Source organism: Thrips palmi, unplaced genomic scaffold, assembly GCF_012932325.1.
Source record: "Thrips palmi isolate BJ-2018 unplaced genomic scaffold, TpBJ-2018v1 HiC_scaffold_5, whole genome shotgun sequence".
NCBI lineage: Eukaryota > Metazoa > Arthropoda > Insecta > Thysanoptera > Thripidae > Thrips > Thrips palmi.
In genome coordinates, this window is record NW_023144632.1 from 1,097,832 (window position 1) to 1,115,694 (window position 17,863).

General features: G+C 54.9%; 1 protein-coding gene across 1 annotated transcript; it reads left to right on the forward strand.

Moving 5' to 3' along the window:
• Window positions 1-2,492: 2,492 nt before the first annotated feature.
• Window positions 2,493-16,208, forward strand: LOC117650715. Its single transcript, XM_034394297.1, has 7 exons — window positions 2,493-3,495; window positions 3,833-4,004; window positions 10,649-10,926; window positions 11,093-11,614; window positions 11,692-12,114; window positions 12,209-12,958; window positions 15,880-16,208. The coding sequence occupies exons 2-7, from the start codon at window positions 3,889-3,891 to the stop codon at window positions 16,206-16,208; spliced, it is 2,418 nt and encodes an 805-aa protein (XP_034250188.1). The 5' UTR covers window positions 2,493-3,495; window positions 3,833-3,888.
• Window positions 16,209-17,863: the final 1,655 nt, after the last annotated feature.

Genomic DNA, 17,863 nt, shown 5'->3' on the forward strand with positions numbered 1-17,863 from the left:
TTTCGGCAGCAATTTGAGATCGAACACACCTCGACACACCTCAACTCTAGTTGCGCTACAGGAAAATTTGTCTAATGTAAGTCACGAAGCGAGGGGGAAACGGTCCAGAGTTCCTAAAACAGTGCGGAGGGGAGACCCTCGGACGTATTCTGGGTAATTCCATTGCCCCGGACTCCCGGCGGACCGACCCAGACTTTCCAGCGAGTCCCGGGCAAATATTGGTCTGGCCCGTCCGAACAGCGGCCTCTTCGCGGAACCACGAAATCGTCCGAAGGCATTTGGACGCTTCTGGGGACAGCCCGAGGTGACGGGGGCTCTTTCGGACGGCTGGCGGCAGGATTTCAGAACAATTCGTTCCGCGGGACCCCGTGGGTGAGACGGAGACAGCCTGCTGGCGGGCTGGCGCGACCAGACCGACAAGTGCCCCTTACCCTTGCCGTGCGGTTGGCGACGCTGCCCCGCCCCGCCCCGCACCAGTCCACGCTCGCGATGCTGGATCGGATCCCCGGGCCGGCCGACACTCATTGCATCCCGTAAGTCTCTGTCTCTCTCGCACTCGAGAGGCGGGCCGCGGGGCCGCGTGGTTGCGACGGAGACAGCCTGCTGGCGCGCTAGGGCACTTGCTGATTACCCTGGGATGTCCCCCCCCCCCCCCCCCCGTTCCGTCGGCCCGCCCCCGCGGAGTCACGGAGCCACGGCAGTGGCCTGGCCGGCCTGGCCTGACTTGAGCGCGCCGTCGCGTTTTCCCGCAGTGGCCCTTCCGGCAGCATTTCTTCCTGCAGTGCGGGCGTCAAGATGCTGTACCTGTCTCTCTCTCTCTGCACCCCTCCAGCGTCCCATCTCCCTTCCACTCCATGCAGCCCCGTAGCGTGCGATGTTGCCAATGACACTACGTAGCCCGGCCTGCGCGGTCCTTGCCGACTCCGGGTCAGCCGGCTTTCAGGGCCCGCTAAAGGCTGGGCCATCTGGTAAAACTGAAGCGTAACTATGCTTGAGTCAAGCATAAAGTTACGCTTTAAAACGTTACGCTTGAAATGAAGCATACTCTGACAATTCCCCTATGCATTTAGATAGGGGGAATCTTGGTGGATGAGCCGGTTATGCTTGATCTCAAACGGAACCTGATTACGATTGAAAACAGAGGGTAATACTACGCTTTAGTTTTACCAGTGGGGAGGGCGCGCTTGGAGCCGGCCGAAGCCGGCCGCAGCCGGCCAGCCTAGGAGTGCGAAAAATTCCCAAAGCCGTCGGCTTGGCTGTGGCGGGGCCGGCCCGGCTGTGGCGGGGCGGGGCGGGGTGGGGCGGGGTGGGGCGGCCGCGTGTGCGCCGCCACCACAGCGTCGTCCGCTGTCGTCCTCCCATCCTTCGCGACCTGGGCAGCTTCCTGGGAAACTGCTAGGAAGGCGGCAAAATTTCGAGACGCGTTTTGAGCTCCAGAGTCGCTACAGGGACTCTGATTGTTCTGGGAAAGCCCCCTCCGACCCCGCGAAGTCACGGCTGTGGCCGTCGCGTTTTCCCGCCGTGGCCAGTGTGCGGACTTTCGGCAGCATTTCTTCCTGCAGTGCGGGCGTCGAGATGCTGTACCTGTCTCTCTCTCTCTGCACACCTCCAGCGCCCCATCTCCCTCCCACTCCATGCAGCCCCGTGGCTCAGCGTATACCTGCGTGTTCGTCCCATGGTGCGATGCTGCCAATGACACTAGCTTCGGCGTGGACGGAGCTAAAGATTGCTCTGTCTCTCTGGCACTCACGGGGCGTCCCGCATGGGTGCGAGAGAGACAGAACGGTTGCTGGCTCCGAGTCAACGTCCGACAAAACACGGTGGGCCCCCGGGCTGCACCAGTTCGGGCAGGTGAGGTGAGGGGCGTCGCGCCTGCCCCTGGTTGGTTTAGCGGCGCCGGCCGACGCGCCTCGCGACGTAGGAGGAGGGGGGCGGGAGAGAGACGACGTCGCGTAATGGTCGGAGCAAGTGTGAGAGAGAGAGAGAGTGCGTGTGGCCTGCGGCGCGCTATCGTTAGTTGAGTTTCAACGCTACGCGCAGTTCGAGTCCGACCTCAGGACACATCAGTACCGAGGCTGAGAGCCCCATGAAAATGACGTGAGTGCTCTCGTACAGTACCGACGAGTGAGTGAGTGAGTGAGTGCGTGTGTGTGTGTGAGCTAAATGTCCAGGACCAGCCGGGCCTACACAGTGGGCCAGAAAACTCTACACTGCGGCAAAAAGCTACGGAAAATTCTGTAAACAGCTTGTGGTAATTCTCCGTAGCCCCCTTGTCAATATTCTCCGTTGGCGCTTACAGTATTTTCCGTAGGACCGCACAGTGATTTCCGTAGGACTATACAGTCTTCCAGGTCGTACGGAGAAGACTGCGGCCCTACGGAAAATACTGTAAGAGCCTTCGGAGAATCCTGGCAACAGGCGCAGATACAGAGGGGGGGGGGGGGCAATGGGGTTTTGGCCGCCTCTGGATCCGCCACTGCCTGGCAAAAAAAATAACATAATTTTCCGTACCTTTTTGGCAGAAGGAACCGCTTTTGGCAAAATGTGCAAGTGCTATTATTTGTTCAGCGTTCTTTTCTAGTTATTTGGCATCCTATCGCGTCCGCGACGATCTATGAAAACAACAGTCGCTGCGGCTCGGAAACCAGTACAGAAAAGAACAGCGTACTACAATTTATTTTACTATTTTCTGGTATGACGGTCTCTGGTATGCTGGTGGCGTCATTCCCAGTGGCGCCCCGAGGCGCCCCTAGCGGCATACCTTTCGAACGATTGTGCACAAATGTTCCATAGCGAAGTGCCCATTCTGTCATTAAAATTCAATGCGATTCCGAACTAAGTGCAGTTTGAACCCCGTTGTCATGCAATATTTTAATTGAACATATTTCCAATAATTTAGCTTTGGAGGAGCGAGTGGTGAGTCTGCGGGCCGCGCCGAGGGGCCGGTGCCTGCATGTACGTCTCTCTCTCTCGCACCTAAACGGAAAGTCCCAGGAGTGAGACGGCACTCGGACCGCTGTCCCCGTGCTGCGGAGGAAACCGAAGCTCGCGCCGAATGCGCCCCGAAGGCACCCGAATCGGGACCACGAGGACCACGAGGAGCCCCCTACCCCGCCCCTCCTCGCCCCTCGCCTTCTGGGCCCAGCTCTAGGCTCACTCGGCGCGCGGCTAGGCGTGGGGTTGTCGAGGCCCCGGGCGCGTTGGGGGAGGGTGGGGTGGGGGGAAAGCCAACCCCTACCGCAAGTCTCCTCGTCGTCGGGTCTCCGCTGGGGCTCGGGTCCAGGCGGCGGCAGCGTCGTCAGTGCAGCCCCAGCCGCAGCCCTGGCCAAGTGCAGGCAACCTCGACGAACAGTCACACCGGTATAAGCACGCGCCCCGCGCCCGGTGCCCCTTGCCCAGCCGTGCCCCAGTGCTACTGCAGCGCGTACAGTGACATCGACATAACAGTACGAGTGACGGTGAAGAGGACAAACTCGACGACCACATCCGCACAAGGTACGTTGAACAGAATTTTGGGGTTCACTTTGGTGCGTGATGCCACGCACATTCTCATTACTCTGATTCCACGTTAGATGTTGCATGCCACTTACTTTTTTGTTGGAGAGCTTCGCTCTGCTACACTCAACAAACCTTGCGAAGTATTCTGCGGCATTGTATTGCAAAATCTCTTACAAACTGTTTTCTTTGCAATTTTCGAACTATGTCTTTGCAATGCGAAGAAAACTGTTAGCAAGGGTCTTCGTCATCCGAAGCTGGAGACTACTTCGTACTGCGAAGTACTTTTCTTGGGAAGCTTTCAAAAGTGTGCTGTTCATTGTTCATCTTTCCACAGGGGAAAGCTGCATCAAGTCTCCCCGGTGTACTCCTAACGCCGCAGAGTCTGGGACGATGGTGAAACGGAAGGGCACTGACTCCTCGCTATTGAAGAAGAAACGCGCCAAGCGGCCGAAAGCCGACCAAACAGGACCCGAGGGCAGACTTGGCCGCCGCCGGGGACCCCAATAGTAAGTACGACGCAACGTGCACACTTGTTGCCTGCCGGCTTGTAAGCTCTATGTTGGTGTAGCACAGTAGGCTGGAAGATCGGTGGAGGCGGCCAAAACTCTTGACGCGTTTTGAGCTCCAGAGTCGCTAAGTGGGACTCGAACCGACCGTGTGACCCCACCAATGGATTTCTCGTTCGGAGAGCAATCCAGTGGTGAGGGTCACACGTTCAGTTCGAGTCCCATTTGGCGACGCTGGAGCTCAAAACGCGCCTAGAGTTTTGGCCGCCTCCACCGGTCTTCTGGCCCACTGTGTGTAGTAGAGTAACTCCACCCCAAGGTGGACCGAGATCTGGGATTGGCTCACGGATCCGGTTCAAACTTTGTGGATTCAATAGGTACCACTATGACCTATCAACCCTAAAAGGAAAGTTGGCTAGCTCAAATAGAACCTGAGATATTTGCATTTTTCTAAATTTGACAAATTTAGCGTAAAAATGTCGCTTTCAGATTTTTTTTAATGGTAAAAGTTGTTCGCTTAGTTCTGGCTTGTGTTTCTTCTTTCTAGTCATAAAAATATAAGAAAATGGTGGTAGGCCAAGTTTTGTACGTTGCTTGGTTTGGCCTACTCGAGCAATTTTGTCGAATTTATCGAAACTTTCATACCCAAAACACTCCACCTTGGATTTAACCCTGGTACGTCTTATTTCACTTCTTTTATGCTAATAAACAATTGCTATATAGTCCCTTGCACCAACAATTCCATATTAGCCAGAAAAATCAAAAACACAATTTTTCAACTTTCTACTTTAACCTATTTTGGGCGCTTTTGTCAAGATTAGGGTTTCTACATGATCTTGGCTGACAGGAAAGATCCTCCCTGCCCTCAATTTAGATAGTACCAACACAAACAAAGAGACCCAAACTCAAGGTGCACTACAAATTTATAAGGAAATTGTTTCGAGCAAGTTTTGCAAGTTTACGAGGGGTGTGAGGAATTTAAATCGGAGGAAAATGTAATGCTTCAGCCAAAAGTGGATTTGTTGTTCATTAGTTAGCTTTCTCTAGTAGGTTTGGTGCCCTTTTAACCCTGAGAATGTTTCTCCTTGATAATCACTGTTAAAACCCTGTTTTGGTATGGTGTTGTTGGACTTACGATTTCAACGCATTAACAAAGTAATGATCCATTTATTTTGGTTGTTTGCAACGTGCAAGTTCAACCGCTTAGTCTCAATAACTGAACCTGGTTCCATTTGGCTTTTAAATTTTTGGGACCAACTGGATGACTTAAGACTATGGGGTTCAGCTTACACGTTGCAAACAACCGAAGCAAATGGATCATTACTTTGTTAATGTGTTGAAATCGTAAGTCCAACAACCCCATACCTAATGAGAGTTTTAACACTGATTATCAAGGAGGAACATTCTCATGGTTACAAGAGCACCAATCCCACTAGAGAAAGCAAACTAATGAACCACAAATCCACTTTTGGCTGAAGCATTACATTTTCCTCCGATTTAAATTCCTCACACCCCTCGTAAACTTGTAAAACTTGCTCAAAACAATTTCATTATAAATTTTTAGTGCACCTTGAGTTTGGGTCTCTCTGTTTGTGTTGATACTATCGAAATTGAGGGCAGGGAGGATCTTTCCTGTCACCCAAGATCATGTAGAAGCCCTAATCTTGACAAAAGCGCCCAAAATAGGTTAAAGTAGAAAGATGAAAAATTGTGTTTTTGATTTTTCTGGCTTATAAGGAGTTGTTGGTGCTAGGGACTATATAGCAATTGTTTATTAGCGTAAAAGAAGTGAAATGAGACGTACTAGGGTCATCCAAGGTGGAGTGTTTTGAGTATAAGAGTTTCGATAAATTCGACAAAATTGCTCGAGTAGGCCAAACCAAGCAACGTACAAAACTTGGCCTACCACCATTTTTCTTCTATTTTTATGGCTAGAAAGAAGAAACACAAGCCAGAACTAAGCGAACAACTTTTACCATTAAAAAAAATCAGAAAGCGACATTTTTACGCTAAATTAGTCAAATTTAGAAAAATGCAAATATCTCAGGTTCTATTTGAGCTAGCCAACTTTCCTTTTGGGGTTGATAGGTCATAGTGGTACCTATTGAATCCACAAAGTTTGAACCGGATCCGTGAGCCAATCCCAGATCTCGGTCCACCTTGGGGTGGAGTTCTCATTATTCTCGGTTCCTGTGCCCTGCTGGCCCATCTTTTTAAGAGACTTGAGAACGCTCGATGGAACGAGGGGGCAACCACGCGCAAAATCCTGTGTACACTTGATTGGTCGAAATCTTGCGCTAGATTGGTACTTAGAACTCTCGTGACATCCCTTCGAAAGCTGATGAAATCTCACGAAATCCCATCAATATCTGGTAAAGGGTGCCATGGAAACGGAGCGCCGGCCGCTCGGCTGTCTCATCGCGAAGGGCGCAGTCCTCATATAGTGACTGTGGAGCTTCCAGAGCGCGGCACGCGTTGGGTTCAAGTCCCATTTTTTTTGCGACTCTGGAGCACAAAACGCGTCCAGATTTTTGGCCGCCTCCACCGGTCTTCCAGCCCACTGTGCCGGGGCGGGCCGGGGCGGGGGTCACACGTTCGGTTCGAGTCCCATTTAGCGACTCTGGAGCTCAAAACGCGTCTAGAGTTTTGGCCGCCTCCACCGGTCTTCTGGCCCACTGTGCCGGGGCGGGCCGGGTCGGCGTGGGGCGGGGCGTGGCGGGGCGCGCTGTCACGCCGAAAGCCATCATCATCAACGCTGTTAGGCCTCTGCAGCCTCTAGCGGTTCGGATCAGCCGCGACAGCGCGCCCCGCCACGCCCCGCCCCACGCCGCCCCGGCCCGCCCCGGCACTGTGGGCCAGAAGACCGGTAGAGGCGGCCAAAACTCTAGACGCGTTTTGAGCTCCAGAGTCGCGCTGAATGGGACTCGAACCGAACGTGCGACCCCACCAATGGATTGCTCTTTGAACGAGGAATCCATTGGTGGGGTCACACGCTCTGTTCGAGTCCTGGCTAGCGAGTCTGGAGCTGAAAATACGTCTAGATTTTTGACCGACTCCACCAATCTTCTGTCCCACTGTGCTCGGCCCGCCTGGCCCAGCCCGCCCCGGCCCGGCCCGCCCCGGCACAGTGGGCCAGAAGACCGGTGGAGGCGGCCAAAACTCTAGACGCGTTTTGAGCTCCAGAGTCGCTGAATGGGACTCGAACCGAACGTGTGACCCCACCAATGGATTGCTTTTGAACGAGGAATCCATTGGTGGGGTCACACGCTCTGTTCGAGTCCTGGCTAGCGAGTCTGGAGCTGAAAAAAACGTCTAGATTTTTGACCGACTCCACCAATCTTCTGTCCCACTGTGCTCGGCCCGCCTGGCCCAGCCCCCCCCGGCCCGGCCCGCCCCGGCACAGTGGGCCAGAAGACCGGTGGAGGCGGCCAAAACTCTAGACGCGTTTTGAGCTCCAGAGTCGCTGAATGGGACTCGAACCGAACGTGTGACCCCACCAATGGATTGCTGTTTGAACGAGGAATCCATTGGTGGGGTCACACGCTCTGTTCGAGTCCTGGCTAGCGAGTCTGGAGCTGAAAATACGTCTAGATTTTTGACCGACTCCACCAATCTTCTGTCCCACTGTGCTCGGCCCGCCTGGCCCAGCCCGCCCCGGCCCGGCCCGCCCCGGCACAGTGGGCCAGAAGACCGGTGGAGGCGGCCAAAACTCTAGACGCGTTTTGAGCTCCAGAGTCGCTGAATGGGACTCGAACCGAACGTGTGACCCCACCAATGGATTGCTCTTTGAACGAGGAATCCATTGGAGGGGTCACACGCTCTGTTCGAGTCCTGGCTAGCGAGTCTGGAGCTGAAAACGCGTGTAGATTTTTGACCGACTTCACCAATCTTCTGCCCCACTGTGCTCGGCCCGCCTGGCCCAGCCCGCCCCGGCCCGGCCCGCCCCGGCACAGTGGGCCAGAAGACCGGTGGAGGCGGCCAAAACTCTAGACGCGTTTTGAGCTCCAGAGTCGCTGAATTGGACTCGAACCGAACGTGTGACCCCACCAATGGATTGCTCTGCGACTGAGGAATCTTTTGGTGGGGTCACACGTTCGGTTCGAGTCACATTTAGCGACTCTGGAGCTGAAAACGCGTCTAGATTTTTGACTGACTCCACCGGTCTTCTGGCCCACTGTGCTCGGCCCGCCCGCCCCGCCCTGCATGCGACTAACGTCACAAACATGACGCGGCGTCGCTTCTCACGTGTTGGCAGGAAACGTTCTGACCGGATGCAACATGCGTCGGTCCACGGGGTCGTTGCCACCGTGCAGGCGGCAGGGTGCGCGTCGAGCGCAGCTGTTGTTCTTGGACATCAATCGGCGTCTTCCTGATCGGCGTCCGCAAGCCGTGGAAGAGTTCGAGTGGGAAGACATTGAACCGGACGGCCCTTGGGGCGGGCAGGTTTTTTGGGGCGTTCCGCCAACGGAGCCGACTCCGACGGGGACGGACCCTCCCGGCCCACCACCTTCACCAGGCCCGGCGCCATGTGCACCGTGCACCCCGCCACGACCGGACAGCCCTCCCCCTCTGCCGGACGACAAGGGCCGCTACTCGAATATCCGTGCAGTGCCAAAGGCAAACTTGGAGAAATGGCCACTTACCCTTCGCGAGTTCATTCGTGACTTTACCCTGGATGAAAACATGACCTCCACGAGTACCAATAAACTGCTCGCAGGTTTACGGCGGTACGTGCCGAACAGCGGCCTCCCCAAGTCGTGCGCGGCTCTGTACGGCACCTCAAATGAGGGGGTTGCGCCTGTCAAGCAGATGCCTCCCGGGGAGTACGTTCATTTTGGTCTGAGTAAAGTCGTGTCAGCCGTCGTGAGGGCAGCGCTTCGAGAGGGAATGTCCTTGCCGGAGAAGCTGTCTCTCGTCTTTAATATTGATGGCCTTAACCCATACGGGATGACCACGCACGTTACTCTCTGGCCAATCCAAGTTGTGGTACATGAAATCGGAAATCGGCCCGTCTTGGCGGGCCTGTATGGGGGACGCTCCAAGCCTGCCAGTGGCAATGAGTACCTGCGAGACACGGTGGACGAGCTTAAAGTGCTATTAGCCGACGGCTTGGAAGTGGATGGAGTGCGCTACGTCGTCGTGGTCCGAACGATCATCTGCGACTCGCCCGCCATGGCATTCGTGAAGCAAACATTGTCACATAGTGGCAAAGAGGGTTGCCCAAAGTGCACGGGAGTAGCAGTTTCGTTCGCCGGCCGCATCTTATACGAGGGTGCGGCAAACAGCGCGCCACTGCGGACGGACGCCTCGTTCCGCTCTAAAGAGAACCCGGGGCATCACACAGACCCCAAAACAAAAAAGATCAAGACGTCAATTTTGGAGGAGCTGCCTCTGAATCTCATAAACGATTTTTCCCTTGATGCGATGCATGTGGTTTTTCTCGGAGTTGTAAAACGAATGGCAGAGCGGCTGGACACGGGGGTGGTGAAGTACACTCAGATGGTGAAGGAAGTTAAGAGGAAGGTGAATGGGAAGACCCAACTGGTGAAGACGAAGGTGTGGGTGGCGGAGAGGAGAAATCGTGCCAAAGACGGGGGTATGGCTGCGAGTGACGTGGCGAGGCTCGACAGTGCGCTACGCGCAATGGAGCGTCATTGGCCGTCGGAGTTTCAGAGGACAGTCTCATGCTTCTCGGACTACAGCGGTTGGAAGGCCACCCAGTGCCGCACTTTCTTGCTGTACGTGGTCCCCGTTTTTCTGCCCGATAGCGGGGTAGGAAAAAAGCCCCTGCGCATGGCGATGAGACTGCACTGCGCGTGTCGCATTCTCTGCAGCCCTGTCTACAGCAAAGACAAAGCTATGCTAGACAAAGCCAGGAAGTTTATACGTTATTTCGTGACTAGGGGTGCGGAGACGTTTGGACGCGACTTTGTTGTTTACGTCACTCACTGCCTCGTCCACCTGGTCGACGAAGTGATTAGGTTGGGACCTCTTGACTCGTTCGCTGCATGGCCGTTCGAGAACAACATGGGGCCTATAGGGGCGTGCGTGCGAGGGCCGAAGCACCCGGTGCGCCAAGTGTGGAAGCGCCTTCTAGAGAGGCGCAACACTGAGGTCACGGGGCGGTACGCGTGGAAAGAGCCTGAGCCCGGCGTCGTCATAGGGAAGGTGTGCAAGAAGCGCGTTACGTCCATCGACGCGGAGGCCGAGGTGATGTCCGTCAAGTGGGACGTTCACGAGGTGGCGATGACTGCAGGAGATTGCCATGTCAAGCTGGAGAGTGGCGAAGTGGCTCGAGTCCGGGCCATTCTCCTTTTGCACGATGGCACAGTCCGACTGGCGTGCCGCTTCTATGGGCCACCCAAAAATCTTTTCAAGAACCCCATGGAGTCGACAAAGTTGGGTATATACCGGCTCTGCCACGAATACCAACTGTCTCAGGCCTTACGAATCGTAGAGCTGCACGAGGTGGTGTGCAAGCTCGCAGCCTTCCCCCACCGCAAGGGAACCGTGGCCATAGAACTTCTGCACGGTCATCAGCCAGTGCAACATTAGGTACCCCCCCCCACTTCTGCCACGCGCATTGTTAGTGTCCGCGCGTGTATCGCGTTTCCTCAATGACATTTTTCTCTGTTTCTTTGCAGTCGGACTTGTTGGCTTGTGACCTGCAAGCAAGAGCATGGTGACGACCTCAAGTTTGTCCTGCCGGAGCGGTACATCACCATTTTACCACAAGAGGGACTGAGTTGCGGCGCGGAGGTCGTCGCGAAGGTACCCATTTCGCCCAGCGTCGAAGTGGGGAGCATACAAGAGATCGGATTGTACCGGCATTTCTGCCTAAATTTGGACGTCGGCGAACAGACGGAAGACAAGGAAGTCACGTGGACTGAGTGGACGGTGGTGCTTCACTCGGGCCCCTTTGGTGAGTGCGTCCGCCGGTGCGACGGGTTGCCTGCCGAGGACCTTCGGCCACTCGGCCAAAGCTCCTCGGCGGTCCCCGACAGGCTCGGTGTCGATCTGTCTCTCTCGCACCTTTACAGAGAGCGCCGGTGCCGTATTGCCTGCAACTGTTTTTTGTTTGTTTCCAGTAAATTACTCGACGGCCGAAGGTGAGCTGAAAGCCGGAACCTCCGACAACACACATGTCAGTTCGGACGCCGATAGTACTAGCAGCAGCTCTTCTGGCAGCGACGACGAGGACGAGGACGAGGAAGATGACGAGGATGATGGCAGCGGGGCGGCGGGCTCAAGCTGTCTACAGGGAAATAACGGCATGGGGCCGGTCAACGTCAACTTCGTTTGTGGTGGGTCCACGGTGGCGCAGTCGGGGGCCGTGGTTGCGACTGGACGCGGGAACACCATAACCACGATGCAGGCGGCTACTCCGGTTGAGGGGCCGGGGGGGCCGCCGCCGCCACCCGCGCACGCGCCCAGGGAGAGCCCACGTGGCGAGGACGAGCCGTCATGGGGGGGCACTATGAGGTGCCCGGAGTGCCACAGGCAGGCACCTGCGGCCATGACCGCCAACATGAAGGAGGCGACGGCGGTCAAGCTGATTCACAAGAAAATGAACGGCTTGGCGGAGCTCAAGGGGCACGCGTCACAGGCAGGTCAGTTGATTGCACGCGATTCCCTTTTATTTCACTTAAAAATTGTAAATTCATGTGTTCCCCTTGCTCTGTTGCAGACGTCAACGCGTGGGTTGCGGCCACACTTGGTGCCCTGGTGCTGGGTGTTAGCAACATGGAGACCCAGTTCGTCAACTCGCACAACGCCCTGGTCAAGCTGATTTCAGATGGAGTCCAGAGTAGCGGCGGGTCCCTTCTCTCCACCACAACAAGAGTGCCCAGCAGGTTGGCCTCACTTTTGGGATTCGCACCCGCGGCCAAGACGATGCGGCAGGCCATGTTGCTGGAAAAGCTGTTGGAGCGGCCCGAGGTGGAGGCCGCGTACCGGGAGGAGGCTGCCTTCAAAACCGGCAAAACCGTGAGGGAGGCTGCCGTGCGCCTGGTGAATTGGGTCTTCGACCTGCAGGTGCAGCGCCAGATGAATTACTCTGGGACAATATTCACGCCCAACGACATCGCTGAAGGTGTCAACGTGATCATAGGTGAGTTGACCCCGCTTTTCTGGACCTCCAATGGATGAGACCAATTTTTGCCAATTACCAACCCTTCTGACCGTGTTTGTTGTCTTTGTTTCAGATGCCAACGGTGAACCCAAAAGCCATGCCAATAAGATCAGCGTGCGGGACTGCTTCCCCCAATTTTTCAAAATAACATGTGAAGTGCTGGTCCACATGAGGGGCTACGACGTGAACGCGAAGGTCGGCGAGTCGGTGGCGGAATCAGAACTCAAGAATGCCTTCTACAACACCAGGGACAAGCAGAAAACGTCCCAGGGCATGGGGCGCGTCAGGGGCTCCTGCGCCACCAAGGAGAAGACCACCACCGACCCGGCTGCCGTGAGGTCTCAGCTTATGGCGACGCTGCTGGGCGACACTGAGGCTTCGCCGACGACGCCACTCCAGAATGCGCCGTCACCGGTGCCGGGCCCCAGACCTGCCTGGCACTCCGCTACGCCGGGGCCCCCGTCCTCGCAGGGCCGCCCGGTACGCCCCTCGTTCAACTCTGCTAGGTTCAACACTGCAACACCACGGGGACCGTCCGCGGGCGCTGCGCCGTTGTCCTCGTTCTCGCATGGTCAATCGCCTCCTGCGCCACGCACATGGGGATCGTCCACCGCCATGAACTCCAACGCTGCGGCGGGGCAGAGCTCGTTGCCGCAGTTCCGTCCACCTGCACCACGAATCACTCCCCACATATCAGGACCGCAGGCCAGGCCGGGGCTGTTCTCGAACCCCCGCTTCCCTACCTCTCTGAACTCACAGTTCAGCGGTCATCCACCATCGGTACTTTCAGACGGCATGCTGACCATTGGGGGGGGGGAAGAAAGTGATGGGTTTTCACTCGAGACTGAAACAAATTCGTTTTCCACAGTGATATCCCAGAATCAGATGTGACATTATATTAGGGACTGTGTGCGAGTGTAGGGCTTTTGTAAAGCAATGTACCTATGGTAATTAATTTGGCATTAATGTGTATCTATGTTAATTAATTTCGTATTAATATGTATCTATGTTAATAAGTTGAGTATCACTGAATTGCTAACTGTGTGTGGTCCATGCCCTTGGTGTGTATTTGGTGGCGATGGTGCCGCCACAGCGCCCGGCGCGTAGGCAACACCAAAGACATTGCATTGCTTGTGGTTGCCTAGGTGGCAGGCGCCGTGCAGCGCGCGCCCCTGCAGCCAGCCACGCAGCAAGCAGGGGAGCGCTGCTACTTATAGGATATGTTTGTGTTCTGTTCTAATCTTATGACTCGCCCAGTGAATTGCTAGATGTGTGGTGCGCGCGCGGTGTGATAAATGTGAGTGTGTTACAGTGTTTAAGTGATTAAAATTACAATAAAAATTATCATAACAACCAACCACATTGCTTCCTTCCGGTCATCTCCTTTCGGGCGGAACCAGCCAGGCACCCATAGAGCTGGGGTAGCGTGGCGCAGGGCGCCGGGGTATGGGGGCGTAGTGCTCGCGGAGTCGCGGAGCGACGGGCGGCTGCAAGCCGCGTAGCGACCTTCGAGCTGAATAGGGGACGCAGGCGAGCCAGCGGGTCGCGACGCAACTTCACATGGGAATAACCGACGCCAAGGCGCTGCAGGGACGCTGGGCGGCCGGCCCCGGGAGGGAGCTAGGCGACGGGACATGAGACTGAGCGAGGCGCAGGCCGTCCGGGACGAAAGGACCCGAGACGCTGCGGGGCCGCCTCGGTGACCCGTGCAGACAGTGGTGCGCGCCTTTGCAGGGCCTGCAGGAGGCCCAGCTGCCCAGCAACACGCGCGCAACGTCAGGTGCGTCCCCGCGCCTTGCTTCCTCATCCGAAGCGCGCAGGCACGGGCGCTCCACCTCCGCGCGGCGGACACGACGCGGAACGGGCACGCGCTCCTGCGCCGCGCCCGGCAGCCGCCAAGCGCACAGAGGCGGCGCGCGGTGCCAGCGCTGGGTCGCCGAAGGTGCTATTCACGTAGGCTGGCGGTTCAGGAGCGCGGCGCGGCCACAGTTCCGCCTTCCATGCTCACGGCGGTTCGTCACGGCGGCCGCTGCCCGCATACCGCCCCTCGGCATTACGACGGGGACAGCACACGGATGCGCTTCGGGGTCGCCGAACTTGCATCATGAAGTCCTGTTGAACGTCGCCGCGCTGGTTTCACTTCCAGCGAGCTGGAACCGCCGCGCATGCGAGGCGGAGGAAATATTTTACCCGGGTGGGATCGTTGTGCTCCCTCACGGGAAGAATCTTGCGATCTTTGAGCGCCTTGAAGTCAAGTAGATACCAGGGAGGAACGCCTGTAGCCGAATTGTGCTCCCATAGGGGAAGAAGCTGGTTTGGTTACTGTGCACCCAGGTGAGAGCGAGTGGTGAGTTTCAGGAATAAGGGTAAAACAAGAGACAAGAAAAAGAGAAAAATGTCGTGTCAACGTTCAAACCCGTGGAACATTGCGTCAACGTCGGCGTCTGGAGGCGAATCTGTCATCATTGAGAGTGCGGAGAATCCATCTCAAAAGCCGGATGCTACCGTCTCCATGGTTCCCACAGACGAAGACTTCCGTGGCTTTGACGTCGTGGATAAATCGACGAAGCCCTTTCGAGGTCGTGGTCGCGGCCGTCCCCGTGGTTCTCGAGGGACTACGCGTGGACGTGGCACAGTGCGGCCGATTTCGAAAAAGGTGGACATAATTCCTTACACTGCTCCTGTCAAACGTACGACGACGATTTTTCACCCTCGTATGTTTTCGAGGGCACTGCGTCCATTTCTTAGCTTAACTTTGATACCCCAGGGGCGGAATCAGAAATATAATTGGGGGTAAATTTAAAAAAAATTCAAACTGAATGAAATTTTATATAAAAGAGTTTTGGAGGTCTCCAAATCCATTTCCGACCTTAATTCTTAGACACCAGGGGCGGATTAAGGCGTTCAAAAGGGGTTAAGTTCAATTTTTCTTGAAATGTCAAAATGAATTCCAGAAACGGATTCAGGGACCCCCAAAACCCCTGAATACAAAATTCCAAGCAATTCGAACAATTTTCAAAATTTACCCCCCCCTTTTTTTCGTGGTTCCACCCCTGTTTTCTAAAAATTATCGTGACGAACGGATTCACTGACTCTTTAAACAAGAGGGGAACCCCATTTGACAGGCCCTGCTTTGATTGTTACATGAGTACCGACTCGTCCACAAGGCTGAAAATAATGACGAGCCGGTCAAATTGCTGTACAAACAAAAGCGTTCTGCCAAAAAACGGGACAAAACGGGATAGGAAAATATTCGCGACTGCAAAGAGGAAAGTCCAAACTTTCATTTCCAATGTCACACGGCACGTTAATGTTTGTCAATCGTTTTGTATCTCAATGTAAAATCTGCTAATAGGTTAAAGCGTCTCACAAGGTTATGAGGCTAGGAAAAATCAATTATATTTATAAACTATCAGCGAAATGATAAATCCACGGGTACTGTTCGAAAGAGGAAGGCTAGAGCTATCGCCTTATGGTCGGGGTTTAAAGAAATATCACTTGCACAACAAGAAAGAGACGCTTGGAAACAGCCAACGCATTCGCGCTGTCGGCGCGCCATGACGAGTCGCGCCGGAACCGGTAATTTTGAAGCATCATATCTCGGAACCCACGCTCAGTCGGGGGCTAAGTTGCACAGTAATACGTAGCCAAGACTCTGTACTTCGACCACCATAGGTCCCAAAAGCTAAAAGAAAACTTTGGAAAAATGAATTTTGGCCACCTTTTTTCGATTTTGCCGCACAGTGCGTGGTCGTGGACGCACCGTGCAGCGTGGAGCCAGAGCGTATCTGCGGGAAGAAGAGGAAGAAGATGAGGAGGAGAATGAAGATGATGAAGAGGAGGAAGAAGAAGGTGCTCGTGGGACACTACCAGAGGGTTTTCAACCTTTTGTCCAGCTGGTTGGTCAACTTCTGGCCGCTAAAAATCCTCAAGCATTTCGAGTCCCAGAGTATGATGGAACTTTGTGCTATACCATGTTCCGAGCACAGTTTGTGGCCTTGACATCAGGATTGACCAGAGAAGAACAAGGTAGTCGGTTGCTTGGAGCCCTTCGAGGAAGAGCCCTGCCCTAGTAACACAGACTTGTCGATCGACAGTCGAAATTGTATCGGCACGTCGATAGCCGATAACGTAATTTCGCTTGTCGAGCTACTGTCGTCGCACTGTCGCTCGGTCGACATTTGGTGACTCGATGTCGCCATTCTATCGGCCGGCCGATAACGCGCTCTCGACAACGCTGCGATAGTCGGTCGAAGACGAACGGCCGTTGTCGAGGAATTATCGAGACCGATGCCAGTGCGATGTGAAAATTTCGACTATCGCGCTCCCGACAACCCTACGATAACGACTCGATGGCAACTGGCCGTTGTCGAGAAGCTGTCGAACTTGATGTTGTCACGATACGGAAAATCTCAGGAAACTCCGACCATCGCACTTCCTACAACCAAGCGATAACGAATCGGTGGCGACCGGCCGTGGTCGTGGAGGAGGAGTCCTTACCTCAAAAGAGTTGATCCCCGTCCCCTACCTACACTTCCAAGAAGGGTTTTCCCGCTTGCTCACGGCGCTGGCAGACCTTCAAACATCCGTGCAGCGACAAACAGGCAGTGGGTTTTCCAGTTTCCGCGAATTGATGTTCCCGGCACTGCTCGGCCTGTAGGCCAGCCGGGAAACCGCCGCGACCCCAGCTACATCGCCGCGACACCACAATTTTTTTCGCGACTCCAAAGTCGAGAACCGCTGCGCTAGGGAGCGAGGGAGTTGATTATACTCTCCGTTCTAAGGGACGGGGGTACTCGGACGCTTCTCGGGGACTTCGTGAGTGGTCCGCGCCACGTAGGGCAGATGGTGAAGCCTGTCCGCCCAGCGTAAAACAAAAAGTTGTGGAATCCTCACAAGCCGCCGGCGCTACGGTGCAAGCGCTCCAAAGACGCGTGAAAATTCTAAGTCCCGATGTTGGCGTGGCTTGCGTTGGTGCGGCTCCGTACCCCCTCCACCGCGCGCAGCAGCCGCACGTAGAGAGCCGCTACCCCCACCCCTGCGCGCCAGCAGCTCGCTGCGGCGCGCTCGAGGCAGGTGCTCGGAGCCGTGCAGCCCTCGCACAGTGGTCGAATCACCCCGATTTTCTGGTCATAAGTAATTAAGTTATTATCCAGTGCAGGAAGCGTCGTTTTTTCTTCAGCATATCAAGTTTTTAGGTCGCTGGATTCAATTTTGAAAAAAAAAGGCAGAAAATTTTTGGTCCAGGGGCGGTTTGCGTTCCGAAAGGGGGGTTAACATTTTGAAAACAAGTGTAAAGTTCCCCCTTTGCAGCGGCATTTACGATAAGGGGTTCTCTGAATCTGAATCCAGCATAGCCGGTTCAGATTTTTAGCCTCTGAACTGCTCTACTGGATGCAGTTTACATTTCGGCTTCGACAGGTCCTCACTACAGCCGTCGACCGTTTTTCAGCTTTCAAAAGACTTTGTTGGGTTCGGACGGGCCATCCACTTGTTCAGCGAGTCTGTACAGATCTTTTTAAGTATCGAAAAGCATCTTCGTGTGGTTTCGGCAAGGTTTGGGCTTTCCTGTTGAGGGGTGCGTGTTTTAAATGTTACCTATAATTTCACAGTCATTTCAATTTTTCCACCATTTTCCACCCCCTTTCCACCAAAAAAGAGGTTTGTTTTGTGTTCATTGACCCTCAAGAGCATCAACAGTAACATAAATTCTAGCGGACATAGCCAA